General features: G+C 35.8%; 1 protein-coding gene across 3 annotated transcripts; it reads right to left on the bottom strand.

Moving 5' to 3' along the window:
• Positions 1 to 168: 168 nt before the first annotated feature.
• On the bottom strand, positions 169 to 13,060 carry LOC110799054 (gibberellin 2-beta-dioxygenase 8). 3 transcript variants are annotated; one of them, XM_022004254.2, is made up of 5 exons: positions 12,986 to 13,060; positions 11,321 to 11,377; positions 5,628 to 6,109; positions 1,511 to 1,835; positions 169 to 871 (listed from the first exon to the last, which is right to left on the bottom strand). In XM_022004254.2, the coding sequence occupies exons 1-5, from the start codon at positions 12,989 to 12,991 to the stop codon at positions 635 to 637; spliced, it is 1,107 nt and encodes a 368-aa protein (XP_021859946.2). In that variant the 5' UTR covers positions 12,992 to 13,060; the 3' UTR covers positions 169 to 634. The 3 variants fall into 3 exon arrangements, with proteins under 3 accessions (XP_021859946.2, XP_021859947.1, XP_056689851.1); XM_022004255.2 differs by lacking the exons at positions 11,321 to 11,377; positions 12,986 to 13,060 and adding an exon at positions 6,312 to 6,459; XM_056833873.1 differs by lacking the exons at positions 11,321 to 11,377; positions 12,986 to 13,060 and adding an exon at positions 6,307 to 6,368.
• Between the last annotated feature and the right edge of the window lie 10,129 nt (positions 13,061 to 23,189).

Raw genomic sequence — 23,189 nt, 5'->3', positions numbered from 1 at the left:
CCAATCTGAATCATTTGGTCGCATAAGAGTAAATCAATGCATTGGCCAAATTTAGCTTTGAGGATAAGTTTAGACGTTTAGTGACAAGTCCACAAAATATGTATCATTAAGCTAATTGCATGTTTAAGTGGAAAAAAAAAATAGTTTAAACAATTTAACAAAATAGGCTAAGCAAATAGTACAAATAAGATTAATAGAAGCATCATTCATTTACATACACGATGTACAAATGTCATTGAGAAGGCCAACGACGTTGGGAAATTGATTCAAATACAAAACAAAGTTGTTTCAACTTAATTCTTAGAGCTAGCAATATATCTAGAACTAACATCCTTGAATACGAACACAAACTTTATCCTAGATGGAAATTAATCCATCTTTCTTTGGCTTGAATTATGAGCTCTTTGTCCTCATTCACACCAATTATTCCTCGCTTACCACATACAAAAAAAAAAGTCGAGTTTTATTCTATCTGTGTAACTAGGGATAGCAATGGGTCAACGAAACAAGACCTTACCTTAACCCTATCAGACCCTACCCTAATTTAAGAGTAAGAGTATTAGTTATTTTAGACCTTATACCACAAAAAAGAAACTTTATAGTCTCAATTTACATACTTTGTAGACAAATACTATTATTTGTGTATGAGGAAGCGAGATAGTCCAATCTTATGACCAAGTTTCCTAACATCTTGTTGAACTTGTTGTCTGTATTCTCCAAAACTAAACTTCCTATACATTGAAGGCTCCTTGTAACTCTGTATAACAGCATCAGCTGACGGACACAAGAAATACGCTGTTGAAAACCTCTCAAACCTTGGATTCGCAACAACTCGATGCACCACACTCTTATACACACCATTGCTCCAAGCCTGCAATGAAATTTCTTCAAATCATGTTATATCATGTTAAGAGTATAATACACATGTGAGTATTAGACTAATTATCCACATATGACATAAACGTGGTTGTGGCTTGGGCCGGCCCGACCCGCCCAACACGAAAAAAAGCCCGGCCAGCCATGGCCATAAAAAACACACGGCCTAGCACGAGCACAAAGTTGTGGGTCGGGCCTGGGCCGCATTTTTTTTTTTGAAAAAATACGACAAGGCACAACACAACATGACAAAGCCGCTGAATTTAGTAAAATTAGGATTAGGCACATCTCCCCAACCTGGCCCGACACGAGGGCTTGTTGGCGTGGGCCGGACTTGGGCCCTATGTTGAAATTTTCGACCTGACACGATGCAAAGTGGGTTTTGTATGGGCCGGACCCACCCGACCCTCAACCATCTTTAATCCCACATCGAATAAATAGATAAAGATTGAGTAACATATTAGATTGGTGAACTACTCCACCTACCACCAATTAGTTTTATAGTGCAACCTCTTCAGACTTATATATAATCAATTTCTTCTCTTATTTGGGCTTGTGTTAGGCTCGGTGAATTTATCATTTCATGTCCAGATAGTTTTTCCAAGTATATAGAGAGTAGTAAAAGAAAATTAACCTGGAATAGATCCCCAATATTAACAATAAGGGCCTCAGGATTAGGCTTAACCGATATCCATCTTCCATCTTTAACAAGCTGCAATCCACCAACTTGATCTTGGTATAAAATTGTGAGGAAGTCACTGTCTGTGTGTGGCATCAATCCAAGAACATGGGAATATTTAGGGCATGGTGGGTATCTATTCATCCTTAGATAACATGTATTTGGTGAACACTTTTCCTCAATAAAGGTCAGTTCATCATGACTCAATTTTTCTACCAATATATTTGCCAATTTATTCGCAAGTTCAGATACTGTTGTGGCAAATTGTTTCACCCTTGAGCTGCAAAAACAAAGATTTAAAGTTAGTTATTTGTTGTTGCATAAGAAGTCACGAAGAACAATGATGTTGACATGTCACTTATGTAGTTATGTGATTAGTAGACTGTAGACCCGATTAAAAGGTAGGTAGGTCGGCCCGGGTTCTAGTCAGTCCACAACCAAAAATACTTCCTGTTATGTCGAGTCAGGTTGGGTTAAACCTGTGACGGTCTTTTATACCCAACACTTGCTATTTTGTGCAAAGCAAACAAAAAAAAACGAGCTTTTTGGACCATTTCCAAGTCAAACTAATTATAACTAAATTTCACGAGTTGCCCAAAACCCAACTAAACAATTTTAAAATCGGATTGGGTCAAACTGGTTCCATAAACGGGCCTAAAAATCTGCCTGGAACCCGTTATTTTTCGGTCGGGTGAATGGGTTAGGCTCAAAATGATCAAGTCTAATGATTAATATGTAAGATCGAATCATATAATCTAGTTCTATATTGTGCAACATGGCATAAGGGTCATCCTTTGTCATGCATGACGCAAACGCAAGTGATTGCACAACACACGTCGACTAATGCAGTGTTCTAAGGCTAGCTTATACGAGGTTATAAATTAAATTAAGATCCCTCTAAAAACATCCAAACTTAGCTATGTTCTCTTTACCTATTTTTATTGTTTATAGATCAAATCAGAATATCCAGACTTCAAAAACTAAAAATCATTCACAGAAGACCAGACTATATCAAAACACAGTTACACACCATATCAGAAATTAAAAGTACGGGGGTATCAAACTAGCCTAAAAAGTTTACGGAGTATTAAAAATAAATTCAGTTGGACTTAAGTCAACAAAATAAACCTGGGGCTTGTGGGCCCAAACCCAAATCCATGGCCCATGGGACTACCCCAAAGTACTTTTTGCATTTTCATGCTGTTGCCCTTGTGAACTTCACGTGCCTTCACGTGAGGCCCAACCAATAAGTTTTGAACTTCACGTGTAACGTGAGGGTGCGAGTCCTAAACTTTTTGTTTTTTTTTGTTGTTGTAAAGGCTTAACCTACTATGGGTCTATGGTAGTAATCTATCTATACCTAGGGGTTAGGGCATGTTCTTCCGAGCTTTTTTTTGCTGAATAAAACTGAATTGAATTGAACTGAACTAAATTGAAATGAATTGAACTGAACTGAACATTGACATGCATGATCTAGGTGAGGGGAATTACCAAGTTTTAAATTTCAGTGATGGATTTACTATGCGCTATTAATATTTTAAAGTTATGAATTTAAAATAGTTTAGTAAACATGGGTTTGAAATTGACATAATTAACATTTGTGTATCTCTATTTATAAGAGAACTTTTGAGGTCATTAATGTAAATAACCTTTTGGTGTCACCTATTATAATAAAGACTAAAATGCCATTATATCCACAAATTATATTAATAATTACTTCCTCGTTTCTTATTTATATGACATAATTATTTAGTCAAGTTTGCCAATGCACAATTTCAAACATTAATATCTTCAATTATGGATAAGAAAATTTATAAAAAGTTGGTATTTACAAAATATTTATTGAAACGAATATAACAAGACCCCACACGACTATGTTTTAACTGTTTTAACTTCATAAATCACAAAAGGAAATCAAATGAGCTTGTGTAAATAGTGTCAAAAATCCAATTGTGTCATGTAAATAAGAATGGGGAAGTATTAAATACGAAATACAATAAAATCGCAAAAAAGAAAAATCAATCAATAGCCGATTTTATTCTAACTAAAACCACAATATTTAGTTATTTTATATAATCTCGAACACATTTGTGCGCATAAAAGACTAGTGCTAAAGTAAGCAAGCCAAAAAACCACTTTTGATAACTTTTCGTCTCATCCATAATAAAAAGTTAGCACTTTAAAATATGGAGTAATCCTAAATTCATAATTCAACAGATATTTTTGTTGGTAGGTTCATCTGAAAATTCTTATGACGTTCTTGTGAAATTCTTATCGTCCAAAGATAAGAAGATTCGATCTCTTTTAAGTCCAATCATTTCTGAAGGCAAACCCCAGCATTGGAAAGATGAATATCAAATTGAATAATATGTGGTTAAGATCACCGTTTTATATGAGGCCAGAATTTCCCAACACCTTGACCTCAAATTGAGCATCTAACTAGTCGTATATCTTGTATGCTTGTTGCACCAAAAATAATTCTTGTATATTTGTAGAAATTCTTAGATATATCTGGATATACTGTGTATTCAAGGGTATTTATATATCTATTTATGGTATTTCTCACATTTTCACTTCATAAAATACAATATAATTTACAAAACTTGTCATGATATGTTTTGGCTTCAATAGTATCAGAGTTCGAGTCTGTTGGGCCTTTTATAACTGAACATTATTTTAACCACCGGTTAAAAAACCTCTATTGGATCTTCATTCCCATTGAGGATTATAATTAATACTTTCCCTTCTCGTGTGCTCTAATTAAAAAGACACTCGCATGAGGTGAGGGGGGGGGGGGTGTTGAAACTAGAGCTGATAATTTCAACCGAATCCGATGGATATCCATCCATCCGATCCAGATTACATGGACGAAAACCCGAAAATAAGCGGATGGTTGACGGATGATGGATGGATCAGACGACGGGTGGGTTGGATATGGATGAAGGTGCATCCAACCCACCACCTGTTCTATCAACCTATTACATTAATTGTATAATTTAATTTATCATCATTTACTTTCATAATATATTTATTTATTGTAAATAAAACTATATTAGACATAAGCATTACATAAAATATTGCGTTCCCTTACTAGGATAACACAAAGATAAATCTAAAGCTTTGTAAAAGTTATGCTATGGTTTTTCAAAATGAAGTATAGTCATGTGGATTATATGTGGACTAATTATTCTTAATTGCAATATGTGTCACTTTAAGTTATTTTTATATATTTTCAAATATATTTCACCCGATTCTCACCCGACCCACCCGAATCACCCGTGGATGATTGATGGACCGGATGTGGATGAACAAATTACGGATGATGGATGGGTTGAATGACAGATGAAATGTCGTGGATGGATGCGGATTGAGCCTCACCCGATCCATTGCCACCCCTAGTTGAAACCTAATTAATGTTACCTAAATGCGAGTTATCACACATTGGAGAAAAAATAGATAAATAACCAGCTCATAAGCATAGGAGTTACTCCAACTACTGTCAATTTATTTTAGTGTGTAAACACTTTTGGGCTTATAACTAGACCATACTCTCCTCCTCCTTATTGGGTTGTCCAAACCCGTTTTATATTTTGTAAGCGGGTGAATAAAATATTGTGAGTGGGTATCTTGTGGTAGACTCACATGATATGCTGTGGTGGGCCAAATAAGGATATAAATGTAAAATTTATATATACGCCAAAAATAGAGTAAAGTATAGGGCCGGTAAAGAACTTTCAGAAACAGACTAAAACGAAAAGCGTAAAGAACTTTTTAGAAACGGATGCAGTACTTCGTAATTTATAAAAAAAACTAAGACAAAAAACGTAAAGAATTTTTAGAAACGCAGGCAGTACTTCGTATATTTTTTCTCCAATAATGTTGTACCACATAAGAGTTAGCATATTGATTTCTAACCTACTCAGTGCTTTTTCCAAATCTATCATGCACCCACATTAATTATCAAAGTTGTGCAAGTTGTGTGAAAGGTCAATATGGTACAACTAATTACCAAGGGAGTAGTAAAAGAAGAAATCTACAAAAAATTGAAGCATGTTCGTTGTTTCTTACGTACCATAGGTTGCTAACATGAGGATTTCCAGTGCTGCAAATATCATTCATAGGAATGTGAAAAGCTTCAGACCAAGATAATTGTGATAAACAATTAGGTGTTGGAGAACCCCAACGGTAACTTCCAGGAGATAGCCTTAAATTCATACAATTATCCCCCTTTTTCTTGTTGAATGGCTCCCTAAACACTTTCACTTGTTCCTTGTTCATTTCCTCTAACATACGGCGCGGTATGCCGTGGTTCACCACTTGGAAAAACCCCCACTCCCTCGAGGCGTTCGCGATGTCTCTTTTGCAGTTTTCTCGCTCTTTGGCCGCGGTAGCCACCAGCCGGGACAAGTCGATTAGGGGTAAGTCACGGACTTCGATGGTTGGGGTGGTGGTGGTGGTGGTGAGGGGTGTAATATTGTGTTTGAGGAAGAGGTTTTTGTATGTCTCTTCAAATGGAGGGTCTGATATGTTTGCATTACGGTCCATAATTGCTTGCTGAAATCAACAAAGAAAGATACTTGTAAGATGACTTGTAAATTAAGTTGGCAAAACAAAAAGAAAAAAACATGCACAATACTAATCCATGATCACTAACAAGGAAAAAGGAATTAATTAACTAACAAAGATAAGAAGTTGATTACTTAAATTTGTTCATGTTTAAATAGAAAATGAGAATGGAAAAAAAAAAAAACCTAACCGCAGAGAATAAGCTAAACTAGATGATGAGAGAGTAGAAGTTTTGTGTTGTGCGCTGCATGTAAAAGTATGAATTTTTCCAAAGAAAACAAGCATTTTTATACTAAATTTTGAGAGACATTTGATTCCTTACTAGTTACCAGCCATCATTAAAGAGAGTCGTTATGAACCTTATGACAACGTGATTAGCGGGCCAGGATAAATAAAGCTAGGGACTATTTGCTTTTTACTAGCAACTTTTTAAGTTCTCAACTAATGAAGGCCGGACCATTTTATTTTATTTAAACTAGTTTCAAAGCCACACGCTTTCGCCACATGGCTAATTGGGATTAGAGTTTTGGAATATAAAGCATTGATGATAGAATTTTGATATTTGCACTATAAAAAGTCGTAGTATATTTCAAGTTAGAAATGGGTGTTACCCACTTATTCCATTATTAGGTGAATAACAATCAGGGTCGTACGAAAAATTACCTCATTTTGGAAGTGAAATGCAAGATTCGTAGGGTGAATGTTTTTACAAACAAGACTATGACATAAAGTGGACATGTTTAGACATATTGTTGATGGACATATAACTATACAAGTGATACAACCTCCACGTTTTACCGGTATTTAGATGTGTCCATAAACATCAAATAATGAATAACTAGTGTGTGGCCCGGGCGTTGCTCCGGATTTTACTTTTAGTCGGGTTTACGTTTTTTAAAAATGTGCCCAATTTCAAAATATTGTATTTTACATTTACATGTGAAAATATGACAAACATTGTAGGTAGTTGAGATGGTAGGTAGCGAAACTTTTAATCCACGAGGTTTGATGTTCGATCCTTGCTACATGCTTTTATGCTTTTTTGGTTGTCAATAACATACCATGATGCTTATTAGTGGTGACATAACGTAATATAGAGGGAGTCTACGTGACACATATACGTTTTCACAAACGCCTTTTAATATATTAGTATAGATTAGGAACTCTTCCAGCGTTTCTTGAAATAATTCCATTCTTTTTATCAAACGTGTGTTATATTCTCTTATTTTCTACATTTGTTTTGCAATAAATGTATTATTTTGACTTATGTAATTATATTTACTCCTAATGTTTTGCTGCATGAAGGGGCAAGTCGATCTTTAACTAATAATCATATATTTTTCTTATAATAAAATTTTATTGATGTTAATTCATAAATCGTGTACCATTAAGCCCCTTTAAAAGTACTTCTAAATTAACATGATATTGAAAAAGTTCATTAGACAACATGAAAAATTGAGAACAATTGAGCAAAAATTGAGAACAATTGAGCATTGTTTCCCCCTCAAATTGGTATTATGTGGGTGCAAAACTGCAAATAGGGGACAAAAAAACAGAAAGAAAACGAGTAACAGATTACAAGTTTGTATTATAATTAATTAACTAATCAATTACTTTCAACCGAGAAAAATAAACATGTCTCAACATGAATATGACACAGTAGAGACATGCTGAGACACTTTTCTTTAAACTTAAACTTACAATTGACTTGCATTTTTATTTTCCACACCAAATAGAGACCCATACCCAGGCGGTATGGGCTTTCTACCCATCCAACAATCACATATCAACTACTCGGATATTCGAGATTTTTATGCTCTGATTCTTTTTCGAAAATCTTAAGTATTATTTACACTACAATAATTTGTATCTTTAACGACAACCTAATTACGACGGGTCAAAAATCTCGTCGCAAAAGCCTTTTGCGACGGGGCTAACAACCAAACAAAGACGGGAATAACCGTCGCAAATATCTTTTATGACGGGTTAGCGACGGGATTTTCCATTAACGACGGCCCCCTTTTATGACGGGTTCACGACAGAAAATCCCGTCGGTAATCAACGACTATTGGCCTTTAGCAACGGGATTTCCCGTCGTTGATGGTACAATTTTTTGTAGTGTTACTAATGTAAATATCTTTTAGGATATATATTCTTTGTATCTAACTTTAATGGGGTTATTTTCGTCGCATGAAACCTGCACTTATTATACCTAATTGATCTAATATGACCTGATAAGACATAATTTTAAGAGAGTAAATTTGTGAGAATTAAATTATAGGACATAAATGGAACTTATAAGGCTTGATTTGAACTTATTGACCTGGTTGAATCTTATTGCAACTTATTTGGACTTATTTGAACTTATTAACCTGTTTTTTTTTAAACCCACCCTTAATTAGTTTCGTAAACATCTTATATTGTTAATTGTTATGTGGTCAGCTTGTCATATTTTGTTGTTCAATTTGTACTGCTTATGTATAAGAAATCGGTTGAGTTGTTCGAAATTGATCAGAAATTTTGGTCGATAGCTAGCTTCCAAAGAACAATAATGTTTCTACCAACAGGTTTATTCTGGGAACTTCTTTTTTAAGCAAATAGGGTCTGCAAGTAGCTTGCAATCTAAAAAAGGGACTCTAATTTCATACTTCCTCCGATTTTTATACTCGTAAGTCGTAACATTTGGATTTTTTTAACTATTCACATATTCTACTTTACCTATTATTATTGGTTATTTATAAGTAAGATAAAATATAGTCATGTAAGATCTTGTTAGATTCGTCTCAATGTGTACTTTCAAAATATCAATTTTTTTATAATTTTTGCTTAAAGAGAATTAAAAATATTAACGATCAAAGTTGTGCATTTACATGCGTGAAAGTGACAAACGTTGCGAGTATTAAAAATCAGAGGAAGTATTAAGTGTTCTCTCTGTTAAAATATCACATGAACGTTAAATGTCCCACGTTGATAAAAAGAAACCAGAGTTGAGCTATTCTCTTTATAGACATATAGTTTTAAGGTGGAATCTCAACCTAAATTGAGAATGAGTATAACGTATTATGAAATAGTTAAGGAGGATTTAATTCATGATCAACATCATATATGTCAATCTTCGTCCAGATTTACTAGTTATACTCATTGGAATTGAGGGAAATTTTAAGATCTCTCGTAGAACTTTAGTGACAGAAATATAAAAGGAGAAAGTTGTCAAATCAGGTCAGATCGGTTACAGATTGGGTCTAAGGCCGGTTATGGATAGAGTTTACCGTCGGTTACGAATCAGGCTTAATCGGCTCCGATATAAATGGATAACGTGTTTTGTGAGTTTAATATAGATTTGTCAAATCAATGATTTTTAATTTATTGAAAGTCAATTGAATTGGGTCAGATTTTGACAAATATCCCTCGTTATTCCGCCTATGAATGAGGTACTGGTATGGAATATAAGACATGATCATGAGTATTCCCCGTCCCTAAAAATTTACCCCATTTGACTTTTTCACAGTCTTCAAACACGACTTAAAACGTAAATATCGATAATTTTACACGCCTAAAAATTATAAAAAGTTAACATTCCAAAAATATATTGGTTACGGATTTAACAAAGTTCCACTTAATTATATTATTTTTTATTCGCTAATGAGAATTCATAATTTAAGTTTTTAAAGTTTGACTTAAAAAATTATAAGGGCAATCCTTTAGGGCTTTAGGGCTAGAGCCTAGAGCCGAGGGAGTAATCGGCAAGCAATCACCGTGACAAATTAAATACTCCGTACAACATGTTTCATTCCAAGTAACAAAGAAATATGCGCATATATATTATGCATTTATGTGTTGGTCCTTGGGATTGCGAATAATCTTGTAGTGTTATTTTGTCGCCTTTTTATTGAAGAAAGAACTAGAATTGTTGTATATAAATAAGCACGAGTATATTTTTTAATCTTCAGCCTATAAGAAACATTTTCAATTATGAAAATATTCATATTGTCTATTTATATTTATAGCATATATATATAAATATATGTATAGGAAACTAGGACCCCAGAATAACGGCCTATACCATCAACAAAACATTTTCCATATTATTTTAAAACAAGTTAAAAATGACGTTTTTAAGAAAATCATTTGTCCTTTGAAATGAAAGGTAGGAGTGTATATGTCCACTAGTTTATTATAACAATCATTGTTTAATATTTCAAAATAAAGGACGGTAAAGTCTTATAAGTATCACTTTAAATGCTTTATAAAATTAGTTACACCGTCACGGAATATCTTAGGCATATTTTCTTAGAAATTCTATTGCTTTTAGAAGAACTTTCATTTCTAAACTTTTATCGGTATTTTTCTTCTTCTTGATCATACTCTATACAATTGCTTAAATCAATCTTTTCTCACCAAACAATTAGACAAGAAATTGATTACTACCACGTAACAACCAGCGTTGCTTGGAACACTCACTAGTTATTACTTATTAGTTAAACATGAACAAAGTTATTCTATAAGTAAAACTGTCACACATTTGTTGAGAAACAAATGAAGAATATGTCAAAGCAAAGGAACAAGAGGGTACGTGGAAATTTGGGCCATTTTCACTTTTTGGTAGAAAAGAAAAATGGTTTAGCTAGGGACATTAATCATATACGAAGTACTTCCTCGGCTTCTTTTTGTTCTTTACGTTTGGCTTTTTACACGTTTATTAACGACTAATTAATGTATATTGAGTTTCCTTTATTTTTTTTTATTTTTTTAAACAAGATAAATTACTTTTATTTATAATGTTTTCACTTTTATCAAAATTATGATATTGGGAAAATGAAACAAATTAATATCCCAATGGAAAAGTGTGAAATATTAAATATTAAATATATCAATGCATTTAATTGGTTAAAATAATTATTGGACACAATTTTTTATAAAATATCAAAGCATTTATATGATACTTCGTAATATAAAAGGAAATATAATGAACATTTTAAAACACTCATAAAGGAAAACGTAAAGAACAAAAAGAAACGAAAGGATTATATTTTATATGAGGATTCAAAACGAAAGAATCCTTGGATTAAATAACCTAATTGGACTCATGTGGTAGAGGAAGGGTTAGTAAAAGTGAGCATGCATTTTCTTTGACATTAATTAAGAGAATCGGGTAAAAATAGGTAGAGAAAAAAGAACAATCTTGAAACGAAAAATTACCTGCCAAACTGCATTTTTCATGGGGTGCTCTACTACCTTGGCAGAAGTCATACGATTCTGGAAATAAAACCCATAAAATGATCAAATTATGAAAGGGTATTAGGCATTAGTTATTCATATGTTTGTTTGAATTAATATAATTCTCAAACTATGGTATGTTGAGCGCGCGCGCACACATAAAGTACGATAAGAAAAATGATCCAGCTAAATCGCTCATTTTGGAATATGGGAAAGGGTAAGGGAATTATGTCAATTCTCCGACTCAAGAATCGAAATTGGTTGCAAACAAATACTCTATTGTGAAATACACAGTAGAAGATTTCTCACACTTTACAATTATTGTAACAACTAACAACTAATATATCACGACAATAATTGTAACATTTGTAACAACATTGAAGGAGAATCAAAAACCTCAATACCTATTATTTTAAAAGGAACACCATGGATTATTAGATTACATTTGTCATCCCATCTTTCATCCATTAATTATTTATTTACTTACAATTTTTTCTTTTGTTGTTTGTTTCACAAATTATTTTACAGCTTTTAACACCTCAATTATCTTCCTCAATCAAAGTCGTCCATTCACCAATTTAATTCATATAACTTCTTCCACACCATATTCCTCCTTAAATCATATTAATCAACCATCTAATGTGTATATTTTTTCAACATTCAACCCACTAAAATTACAATTAATCCCTCAACAAAATTAACACTTTAAAAGACTGCTTAACCACCACTATATAATTACCCGTTCATTAAACGAGCTCAGAATCTAGTTTGATTAAGAAGGATCTCTATGAGATGAATTTTATGAAAATGCACTATATAATAAAATTTCCGAGTATTTATTAAAAAAAATTAAAAAATTGGACATCTTGCGACATCTTTGACTACAAATAGTAGGGCAGGCTACATATGTATCATCATAACATGATTATAAAAAGTTGTTATTGAAAATGAATTTGATTACTCCATATTTGTAAATAAAGGAATTGAAAACATCATGTGGGCCGGAAAGGGAGAATCTAATTTAAATAAAAAGATATATAGCTAAAAAATAAAGGTCCTCGTCCTTTTGTAATGTCATTTTATGCATGAAAAGCCATTAAAGAAGCCAATGAAAATTTGAGGACGAAAATTTGTAAGAGGCCCTTTTTCCGTCAGCTTAACTTTCTTTGTAAAGAGAAATTAAGGAAGAATCTCATGACATAAATCATAATCATGTATTCTAATAACAATTAGATGAAAACAATTTTACTAAAAAATGGAAGGTTAGATGGTATACAATAGCTCATTCTATCGCTAGATAGAAAATCGTAGTGACTGAAAACGTGTTTCTATGAGCTCATTATCATCTACAAATTCTAGTGGAATTTGATTTGACTTAATTAACGCTCGATCTTCGAGGGGATATGTCCGTTTGTAATTAATTAAGTGCACTATATTGGGTGTAGAATGGTGGTTATGTAAATTAAAAAAAAAAATTGAAGTAAAGTGACTCAAAATTACCTTTAAACATGCCCTAGATTAGGTAATGATACTAAGCAAATAAATTAGTTCTACACACGTTCCATGGCTTCCATCACAAAGAACACATGAATAATTTGGCGAAAATACAAGTGAGAAATTGAAAAAATAATGTAAATTAAGACTTACATGCATGAAGCTAGAAGGGGAGGAATTTGGCGAAAATAGAAGTGAGAAATTGGTGAAGAATGTATGTATATTATTACAAGCAATAAGGGAGTGGCTATTATGAAGGCCGAAAAAAAAATGCTAGAGAGAGAGCGAGAGAGCGAGAGAGAGAGAGAGCCCCCACCACAGCCACCGGATCCCGCCAAGGAAGCACAGGTTCAGCTAGCACACTACTCAACCACCATCGACCACCATCCCCACCGTGACCAAATCCAACCCCAAAACCAACCCCAATCCCAAACCCACAAACCAACCTATGCAGAAATGCTACAAAACAAAAACCAGCAGCACACCCAACCGGCCATCAACTCCAACCAACTAATGAACATTGTCTCCACCACCCCTCCACCCAACTATGATGAGAGCACAGAAGCATTCATCAGCTTAAACCAGGAAGATGCGTCAAGAATCTCGGAGAAATGGGTAAGCTCCCTCATTGTGAAGGCAATAGGGAAGTCATTCTCAATTGAATATTTGAAGTCATCCCTTCAAAGAATCTGGAAAATCACCCCACCCCTGCAATTCATAGCACTAGGGAAAGGGTTTTACAATGTCACCATACCCTCGGAGGAGGCAAGAGAAGGTATACTCTCGAAGGGACCGTGGTTTGTTGCAGGCCATATGCTCCTTGTCCAACCTTGGACACCAGGCTTTAAACCATCGGAAGCGATTATTTCAAAAGCCCCAGTTTGGGTCTCGCTACCGGAATTACCAATAGAATTCCACACCAAACCAATCCTGCACCGAATTGCGAATGAAATTGGGGCCTTCATCAAAACAGACATGAATGCAATTGAGCAAAACAGGGTAAGATTTGCCAGAATTCAGATCTTGCTAGACTTGGCAAAACAGAGGAAGGAAGCCGTATGGTTAGGAGCGTTTAAACAAACCATACAGTACGAAGACACACCTAAATTTTGCCACCAATGCAGCTCCATTGGCCATGGAGAAGAAAGGTGCCCCCAGAAAAGAACAAACATGGAGATAACCAAGAACGGCGGGAGTACAGGGGATGCCGATGAGAACAAAAATTTAGGGCAAGACGTGTCACAAGCAGAAAGGGTTGATAGAGAGGAAGAAGGGGAAGGCCCTTGGATCCATGTTTCAAAAAAGGCGACAGCGGGAAGTAAGAAAGGTGAAAGGCAAAAGGCTCCAAGAAACAAGAAAGCTGAGCAGAAGATTGCTGCAGAAGGCAATGTTGGAGAAAAAGGAGGGAAAAGACAAAACCACAACGGACAAAAGAAAAAACCAAATGCTCCAACAGGGAGGTACACAATTTTAGTTCAAAATGTTACTAGCAAACTGTCAGCCCAGTTGAGGAAGAAGGATCTCACCAAAGCCCAAATCAAAAAGCCCAGTTGTGAAATGGACCCAAACACCATTGAAACACAAAAAACCCAAACGGCTAGCATTAATACCTCAACTCCCAATATCAATCCACCGCCACCTAAACCAATTAAAAGCCACCCTTCAAAGATAATCCAAACCGTCCATCTATCCCCCCCTCCCCAGCAAACCACAGCCGCTCGATCGCAATTTTTCACCTTCTCCTCAACAGTAAAACCTAATGAGGTAAATGCCCCCAAACCCATCAACCCCACTATCTCCCCTACCAAAAACACAACTCCTCCCGCTGAAACAGAAAACCACTCAAAACACCCTCAACCCAGCAAGAATGTCGAGCGAAGTGGACACGGAAATGTTCGATCTTGGAAGCGAGTCGGAGGAGGAAACAGACTCCACCAAGCCACCACCATACATCCACAGTTATTTCAAGCGCCGAACCACACCAAACCCCAAATTCCTTCTTCCCTTCCAGCCTCTCCCACTGGAGTACCCATTTCCAATCATCGAACCCACCATAGATCTTTCTCTAACCCACTATGTCTGCAAGGAACCACCGATCCCGACTTTCCCGGAATTCCATATCAACAACATGAGGTTCACCCTCAAACTCTCATCACAATGGATAGATGTCAGCCCTTCGGCGATACGTCAATTCATGCTGGAACCACACTGGCTAGATTTCCCATACCAGGATATGGAAATGTCGCCAAAAAAAGGAGGTATGATGATACCTGTCCATATGCCGGACCTCAAAACAATCAAAGCCCTTTCCCCTGTTTTGGAGAAATTTCTGCGCTGGTGGATGCTAAGCAAGGAGGCACAGAAGGGGCAGTTCATAGTACCACCAGAGCTGGAATTTATGTGCGACCCAATCCCAGTGCTACCTCAAGTCAGGAGGACTTGGCCGTTGTCAGCAAGGAACCCGATCAAGGGAACTTTTGGGGAGACAACAAATGCACTGATGGTACTTGCGACAACGGAGAAGTTCAACCAAGTGGAAATCAAAGTGATAATAGTGAAGGAGGTGGAAGAAGGGGACTGCGAGATGGAACTGGAATTCATGGCAAGGAAGGAGACCCTATGGAGCAGGAGGAACAACGAGTTCATACACAAGATAGACCCTCTGACCAACAGGAAGTTCAAGGAGTTCTCCAGAACTCGAAAAACACCTGATCCCATGATAATAGTTGCTTGGAACTGCAGAGGAATTGCCCGCCGGGGATTCCAATCCAATATGCGCCATCTCTTTAAAGAGCACCTTCCCCAAATCCTAATTCTAACTGAAACCAAAACCAGCCCCAAAAACACTGCAAGAATCATGAAGAAAACTCCCTTTGAAAAGTATGTGCTAGCTGAACCCTATGGCCTCGCTGGTGGGATCATAGTTATGTGGAACCCTGACTTCATCAACTTTCAGATGATTGGAAGGGATCTGCATACTATTCATGGTATTGTGGAGGTAAACACTTCCCCCCCTTTTAGTTTTTGCTTATCTGCTGTGTATGCTAGTACCAAGTACAAAAGTAGATTAGAAACTTGGCATGACCTAATAGATATGTCTAAACAAATAACAGTTCCTTGGGTAGTAATGGGAGATTTTAATGAAGTCACTTGTCAATCAGAGAAACTGGGGGGCAATTTGATCAAACAACATAGGGCAGATAGATATTCTGATGCCATGAATGAATGTGGGCTAGTTGATGCTGGCTGTGTGGGTAGCAGGTTTACCTGGTTTAATAAACAGAAAGATAAACCCATTTACCAAAGACTTGATAGGGCTTGGGTAAATATGCACTGGCTTAATCTGTTTCCTAACTCTACTGTAATTACATTGCCTAGAGAAGCTTCTGACCATAATCCAATTAAGCTAATAACGGAAAATATTGGTTTGCAAAATCATGGTCACCAAAATGTTTTCAAAATGGAACCTTTATGGTATGCTGAACCAGGTTTCTCAACCATGGTGGATGAAAACCTAAATGCTGATAATTCTGACTTGGTTAGTAAACTCAATAATATCTCCAAAACCATGTCTTCTTGGGTTAAGGACAATATAGGAAATATTTTCAAAAAAAGGAAAGTCTTGTGTGCTAGAATCATGGGTATCCAACGAGCTCTAGAACACAAGCCAACCAATAAGCACCTCTTGGACTTAAATGAGGACCTCTCTAATGAGCTAGGTCTCATTTATGAGCAAGAGGAAGCCTTCTGGATGGCTAGGGCTAGAACTAGTTGGATTGAAAATGGGGACAAAAACACTAGCTATTTCCAGAAGTCTGTCATCATAAGAAGAAGAAGGAATAAAATCACTAGCCTTAGGTCAGAAGTGGGTCAGGATATCCAAGGGAAAGATCTAGTGCCCCATATTGCCAGCTACTTTTCCACCCTCTTCACCTCTGAACAGACCATTCCCCCCTGTGAAAACCACCACTACTCCAATGAAATCAGTATTGACCATGCCACCAATATTGAAGAAGTTGGGAGAGCTGTGTTTGACCTAGGTTCCCTTAAGGCCCCAGGTATAGATGGCCTTCATGCCCACTTCTACCAACAACACTGGGGTGTTTTGTGGAAAGACCTATATAAGTATGTGGATAATGTACTGCAGACCAAAACCTTTCCCCAGTCCATCAATGATACCACTATCTGCATTATACCCAAGACTGCCCTACCAGAGTCCATAAAGCAATTTAGGCCCATAAGCCTGTGTAATGCCAGCTATAAAATAGTGTCAAAAATTTTAGTCAACAGGATCAGACCTCTTTTGAAGGACATCATCTCCCCAAATCAGAATAGTTTCCTTCCTGGAAGGGGCTGTGAAGTTAATTACATTGCAGCTTCTGAAATCTTACATTCCATGAAAACCAAAAAAGGGAAGTTTGGGTGGTTTGCTCTTAAGATAGATCTTGAAAAAGCTTATGATAGGCTGGAGTGGAACTTCATTAGGCTTTGTTTAGCAAGGAAAGGCTTTGATAAAAATTCCACAGACCTCATTCTTAATTGCATTGCCTCTCCTGCAACATCTATCATTGTAAATGGAAAGCCCTCCCCCTCCTTTAAAACCACTAGAGGAATCAGACAAGGAGACCCAATATCCCCATATGTTTTCATTATTTGCATGGAGTACTTAGCTGATATGATTAGTGAGGCTGCCTCTAAGGAAAACTGGAAACCCTTCTACTTGAAGAGAAATGGCATCCCCATCACCCATTTGATGTTTGCAGATGATCTGCTTCTGTTTGGAGATACTTCTGCCAAAACTCTCAGTGGCATGAAGGAGGTCCTTAGGAACTTCTGGGACTGCTCTGGCCAAAAAATGAATAACTCTAAGAGCAAGATCTATTTTTCCAAACACACCCCCCAAAACCAAAAAGATCTATTCTGTAACACTCTAGAGGTACAACCAAGCCCTGACTTAGGAACATACCTAGGGTTCCCCTTGACAGACAAAAGGCCAACCAAGAACCAAACTTTAGACATTTGCAGGAAAATTAAGAGCAAACTGGCCTCCTGGAAGGCTAAATGCCTCAGCAAAGCTGGTAGGTTAGTACTTATAAAGTCCACCTTGACCACCATAGCAAATTACTCTATGCAAATTCTGTACTTACCAAAGAAAACCCTCCAGACTATTGACCAAGCTTGTGCTAATTTCCTATGGGATTCAGAACCCCAGAAAAAGAAAACCCACCTTGTAGCTTGGCTCAAGGCCTGTGGACCATTGGAAGTAGGAGGGCTTAGTGTTAGATCAGCTGTAATGATGAATAAAGTGCTAATGACTAAACTCTGCTGGAAATTTAACACAGGGGAAAACCTAGCCAGTAGCCTAATCAAGGAAAAGTATGTTGATAATAGACCCTACCCTGCCCCTTTCTCAAAAGGGTCTCATATTTGGCAAAATGTTGGAAAGGGGTGGAACATGTACAAGGACCTTACTGCTTGGTGTATAGGGGATGGAACCCAGATCAACCTTTGGCTAGATAATTGGACAGGAAAAGGTTCACTTAGATCTTTAATACAAGGACCCCTAACCAGAGATGAATTTGCACACACTGTTAGTGACATTAGGAGGGATGGCCATTGGAACTTAAGCTGCATTTCCTTCACCCTACCCACTGACTTAATCCAATGGATTCAAGCCATTCCCATCCCTCAGTTTGGTGAGGATGCCCCCTTCTGCTCTCTATCAAAAGGGCTCCACTTTGACTCAAAAACAGCTTACAACACCATTTGGAACACCCACTTCCCTGACACAGACCCAAGTGATAAATGGAGTTGCATTTGGAAAGCTAGATGCCCACCTAAACTGAAAATATTCCTTTGGCTTATTCTTTGGGGAAGACTCCCAACTGCATCCCACCTATCCAGTAGACAGATTATCCCTAATGGAAATTGCCAGTTTTGTCCTAATACCCAGGAAGACATGGTACACTTGTTTTTAAACTGCCCCAGAGCTACTGAATTTTGGAGTAATATTGAGTTTCAACCCAAGTATAACCATCTCCACTCTGATGTTGAAAATTGGTTCCTAGATAACTTGAATGATACTGGGCTATCCCAGGTTTTGAACACTACAAACCAAACAGTTTTCATCTTTTGCCTTTGGAGAATATGGAATAGAAGGAACTTATGGATTTTTCAAAAAGAAAACAAAAATATTCAGTCTTGGTGTCACCAAACTCTATGGTTAGCAAAAGAGCATGGAAATATAGAGAGTAAAGGAACACAACAGATTAAGCCAGTGCATTTGGACCCCCCTAGTCCCTCAAATTACTTTGTTAAATGCGATGCATCTTTCTGTTCCTCCACTCTCCTTGCCTCCTATGCAGCAATTTGCAGGAATGAAGATCACACATTCATGGCTGGAATAGCTGGAACCTTCACCAGTACCTCAGCTGCTGCTGCAGAAACTCAATCTATCCTTATAGCTAGCTCATGGGTCATCATCAAAGCATGGCAGAATGTGACTATATTTACAGATTGCAAATCAGCAGCAGAACACCTAAACAATGACAACCCTCCAATTTCTTGGCTGTCTAACCTATATGCTAAATGCAGGGAGTTGCAAAGAACCCACGGGAGCCTCTGGGTGAAATTCAGAAGAAGGGAGCACATCATGGAAGCAGACTACGTGGCAAGGAAGGCCAAGGACAGGCTGAGTCTGTTGGATCAAGGCAGTGATTTAGAACCCCCCCCCAGTTTAACTACTGATATCTCATCAAACAATGACACTAATTTTTTGGGAGCATGTTTGCTTCAAAGTAATTGGGCGATATGTGCCTGTATTTTGACCTCCACACGGAGTGGAGTTTAGCTGAAAACTTATTATGTATGTGCACTCTAATATTTAAGTAATTAAGTAACTCATTTTCACCAAAAAAAAAAAAAGGGAGTGGCTATTTATATAGAAAAAAAGGGAGATATTTTAATACTTAGCTAGTTGCAAAAGATGAGACTATTTACAGTGGAATAAAAAATAGGTGATTGAAAATCATGGCAACAAGGATTGAGGGTTTATGAATATGAGAAAGAACACGCGTCATTGTACTTCAACAGACAATCTGATATGCAAATAAATTTTTAAAAAATAAAATGAAAATTGTTTTACCAATGTTTGGCATTAGATTCAAATCCATGAAATTCCAAGAATTTTTTCACTCAAAAATATAATTATGGAAGAGAGAGAGTGAAGAGAAAGAGAGAGAAAGAGAAAGGGAGAGATCCAAGGTAGAGGGAACATAAGCACTATGAGAGGGATTGGAAAAGACACCACCCTTCAAATGGTGTGAATTCATCCAAGTACTTCATTTCTATACCAATCTATTATGGATATTCTTTTTAATCATTACCTACACTACAATACTACATATTCGTACTAGTTTATGGATTTGAATAATTTATGTCAAATATATGATATGTAATTCGTTCTTTAAATGTAAGCCTCTAATAAAGGAATCTTGATCTGTCTAATCTTTCCTTCTTTAAGAGTTTAATTAGATGGTAATATTGCGAAGTAAATAGGTTTGAATAAGCATTACCCCCTAATGTACTAGCTACAGGATGGATGTGCGTTACCTAATTAATACTGGGTAGTGAGATTTCAAACTAAAAAAAAATGTACATGTGTATATTACATTAATTTTTGATTGGAAAGGACACCACCCTTCAAATGGTGTGAATTCATCCAAGTACTTCATTTCTATACCAATCTATTATGGATATTCTTTTTAATAATTACCTACGCTACAATACTACATATTCGTACTAGTTTATGGATTCGAATAATTTATGTCAAATATATGGTATGTAATTTGTTCTTTAAATGAACCCTCTAATAAAGGAATCTTGGACCTGTCTTATCTTTCATTCTTTAAGGGCTTAGATGGTAATATTGTAAAGTAAATAGGTTTGGATGAGCACTACTCCCTAGTGTACTAGCTACAAGATGGGTGTGTGTTGTCTAGTTAATACTGGGTAGTGGGATTTCAAACTAAATAATTTTACGTACATTTATACATTACATTATTTTATTGGGTATTGTCTGTGACGAAAGATCTAGATTGTCGTTACTCTTTGTTTTTATTCTCTTCCTTCCTAATTATTTTTCATCTCTCTTCATCCATTTCTCCAACCACCAATTAATAACTAATTCATGTTAGAGATTCATGGTTGTGAAAGTAAATATATTCTTCAGATCCAACATTCTCTTCTCTAAGGGCTTATAAGATGTTAAAATAGATTTGAGTTAGCATTGCAAGTACACTAGCCACTAGATGGGTAGTGCATAGCCACCATAATACCAAAATGGCTACACTATTTTTATTCATAAGTCTCTAACAAAGGAATCTTTGACCTGTCCTACCTTTCATTCTTTAAGGGCTTAAATGGTAAATACTGAATAATTTTGGACAAGTACTACCCCTAGTGCACTAGCCACTTGATGGGTAGTGATATTACCGTAGATCGAAATTATATATTGGACTTTGTGATTTAAAACTGAAGGATGTATATTACAATATTTTATTAGGTGTTGTCAATTTATGTTCGTAATGAAAGATTTAGATTGTCCGTACTCATTTTCTTTCTCCTCCCTTCATCCATTCCTCCACCACGAATAACTAATTCAAGAAAATCCTACATAATTGGGCTTTTAGAAATTAGATTCATCCAAGGTAGAGCCGTAGAGGGAACATAAGCACCATGGTCTATTGGTCTATGAGGTGGGAAAAAACACCTTTCATATGGTGTGTGTTCATCCAAATACTTCATTTCTATACCAATATATTGTGAACAATATTTTTTAAATATTTTTAAAATTTTTTTTATCATTACCTGCATTGTACACTAGGTTTTTATTATTTGAAATGGAAAGATATGCAAAAGTCACATTGAAAAATCTTTTCTAACCATAATAATAAATTTGTTCGAAGAAAACAAGTTAGATATTTGCAACGTGCGGAGTAATTCGTTCTTTAAATATAAGCCTTAAATAATGGAATTATATATGTTGGCAAAAATTCTCTAAATTTTACCTTTCTTTCTCAAGAGCTTAGATTTTACGGAGTGCTAAGTAACTAGGTTTGGGCTAACATCAATACCTAGTATTTAAAAAGCAGAACCATCACCATTTCAATAACACATAAGCAATATTATTTTGATAACACGTGTCTCAATCTTATTAATCTTCCTATTTACTTTTTGTTATAAAATAATGGTCATTCATTATTCTACTTTATTATCATTACGTATTACGTACCCCCTACGTCTCTTTTTGTTTTTTACGTTTGGTATTTTACACGCGTTTTAACGACTACTTAATGTACATTGAGATTTTTCTAAGTTTTTATGTAAACGAGAAAAAATACGTTTATTTATAATGTTTTCACTCTTATCAAAATTTTGATATTGGGAAAATAAGAAAAAGTTAATGTCCCAATTAAAAAGTGTGAGAGATTAAATGACTCAATTGATTTAATTGGTTAAAATAATAATTGGACACAAATTTTGATAAAATATTAAATCATTTATGTGATGATATAAAAGGAAATGTAAAGAACATTTTAAAACACCTAAAAAGGAAAACGTAAAGAACGAAAAGAGACGGAGGGAGTAGTATACTACTAATCTCCGTCTCTTTAATTTACTAGAATTGTACTGCATCCATCCCATATTTATAGTATTATTTGACTAAAAACACGGATTTTAGGAAAAGTGTAATATAGTACACGGATATTTAGAATATAGTACATTGATAATTGATTTGTATGAGAAAATGAAATATAATACATGGATAAAGGAATATAGTACATGGAGAAGTTGGGTTGGGTTTTCAGAGCATTTTTAATTAATATAGTACATGAGAAAGTGGAAAACTTAATGGCCAGAAATAGAAACATGATTATAATTTTGGGACGCTTAAAATAGAATCAGGACTACAAAAACGGGACGGAGGGATTACCAAAAATTAGGATCGATACTCAACTTGATTATGCCTAAACTACCGTCCCCTACTTCATCTTCCCCATTTTTCACCTTCCCATTAACTCTCCAAGCTTAATTATTTTCAATGTCAATTTAATTCAATCCCCAAATCTTCTCCCCTTCTCCTGTAGCATTAATTCAAAATTTAACCTCACTAATAGACTTTTTGACTGATCCGTTTTGAAACGGTAGGAGATTATAGGGTGCTTTAATTCAACATTTCTATTGTTTATTTTCATATATGCATGCAATTCAAGTTGTAATACCCCCCCCCCCCCCCCCCTCTATCTCTCTCTAAGCCCGTTGTTCTTGATTTTTCTTAAGCACATTGGAAGTATGT

Source organism: Spinacia oleracea, chromosome 6, assembly GCF_020520425.1.
Source record: "Spinacia oleracea cultivar Varoflay chromosome 6, BTI_SOV_V1, whole genome shotgun sequence".
Classification (NCBI taxonomy): domain Eukaryota; kingdom Viridiplantae; phylum Streptophyta; class Magnoliopsida; order Caryophyllales; family Amaranthaceae; genus Spinacia; species Spinacia oleracea.
This window is presented reverse-complemented; position numbering and strand designations above follow the sequence as displayed.

Bases quoted from the DNA above. Each gene is read 5' to 3' on its own strand.
- LOC110799054 (XM_022004254.2), bottom strand. The intron at 6,110-11,320 runs GTAATTTTTCGT...TGTTGATTTCAG, and splicing joins TGAAAAATGCAGTTTGGCAG to CAAGCAATTATGGACCGTAA. The intron at 1,836-5,627 runs GTACGTAAGAAA...TTGTTTTTGCAG, and splicing joins CCTCATGTTAGCAACCTATG to CTCAAGGGTGAAACAATTTG.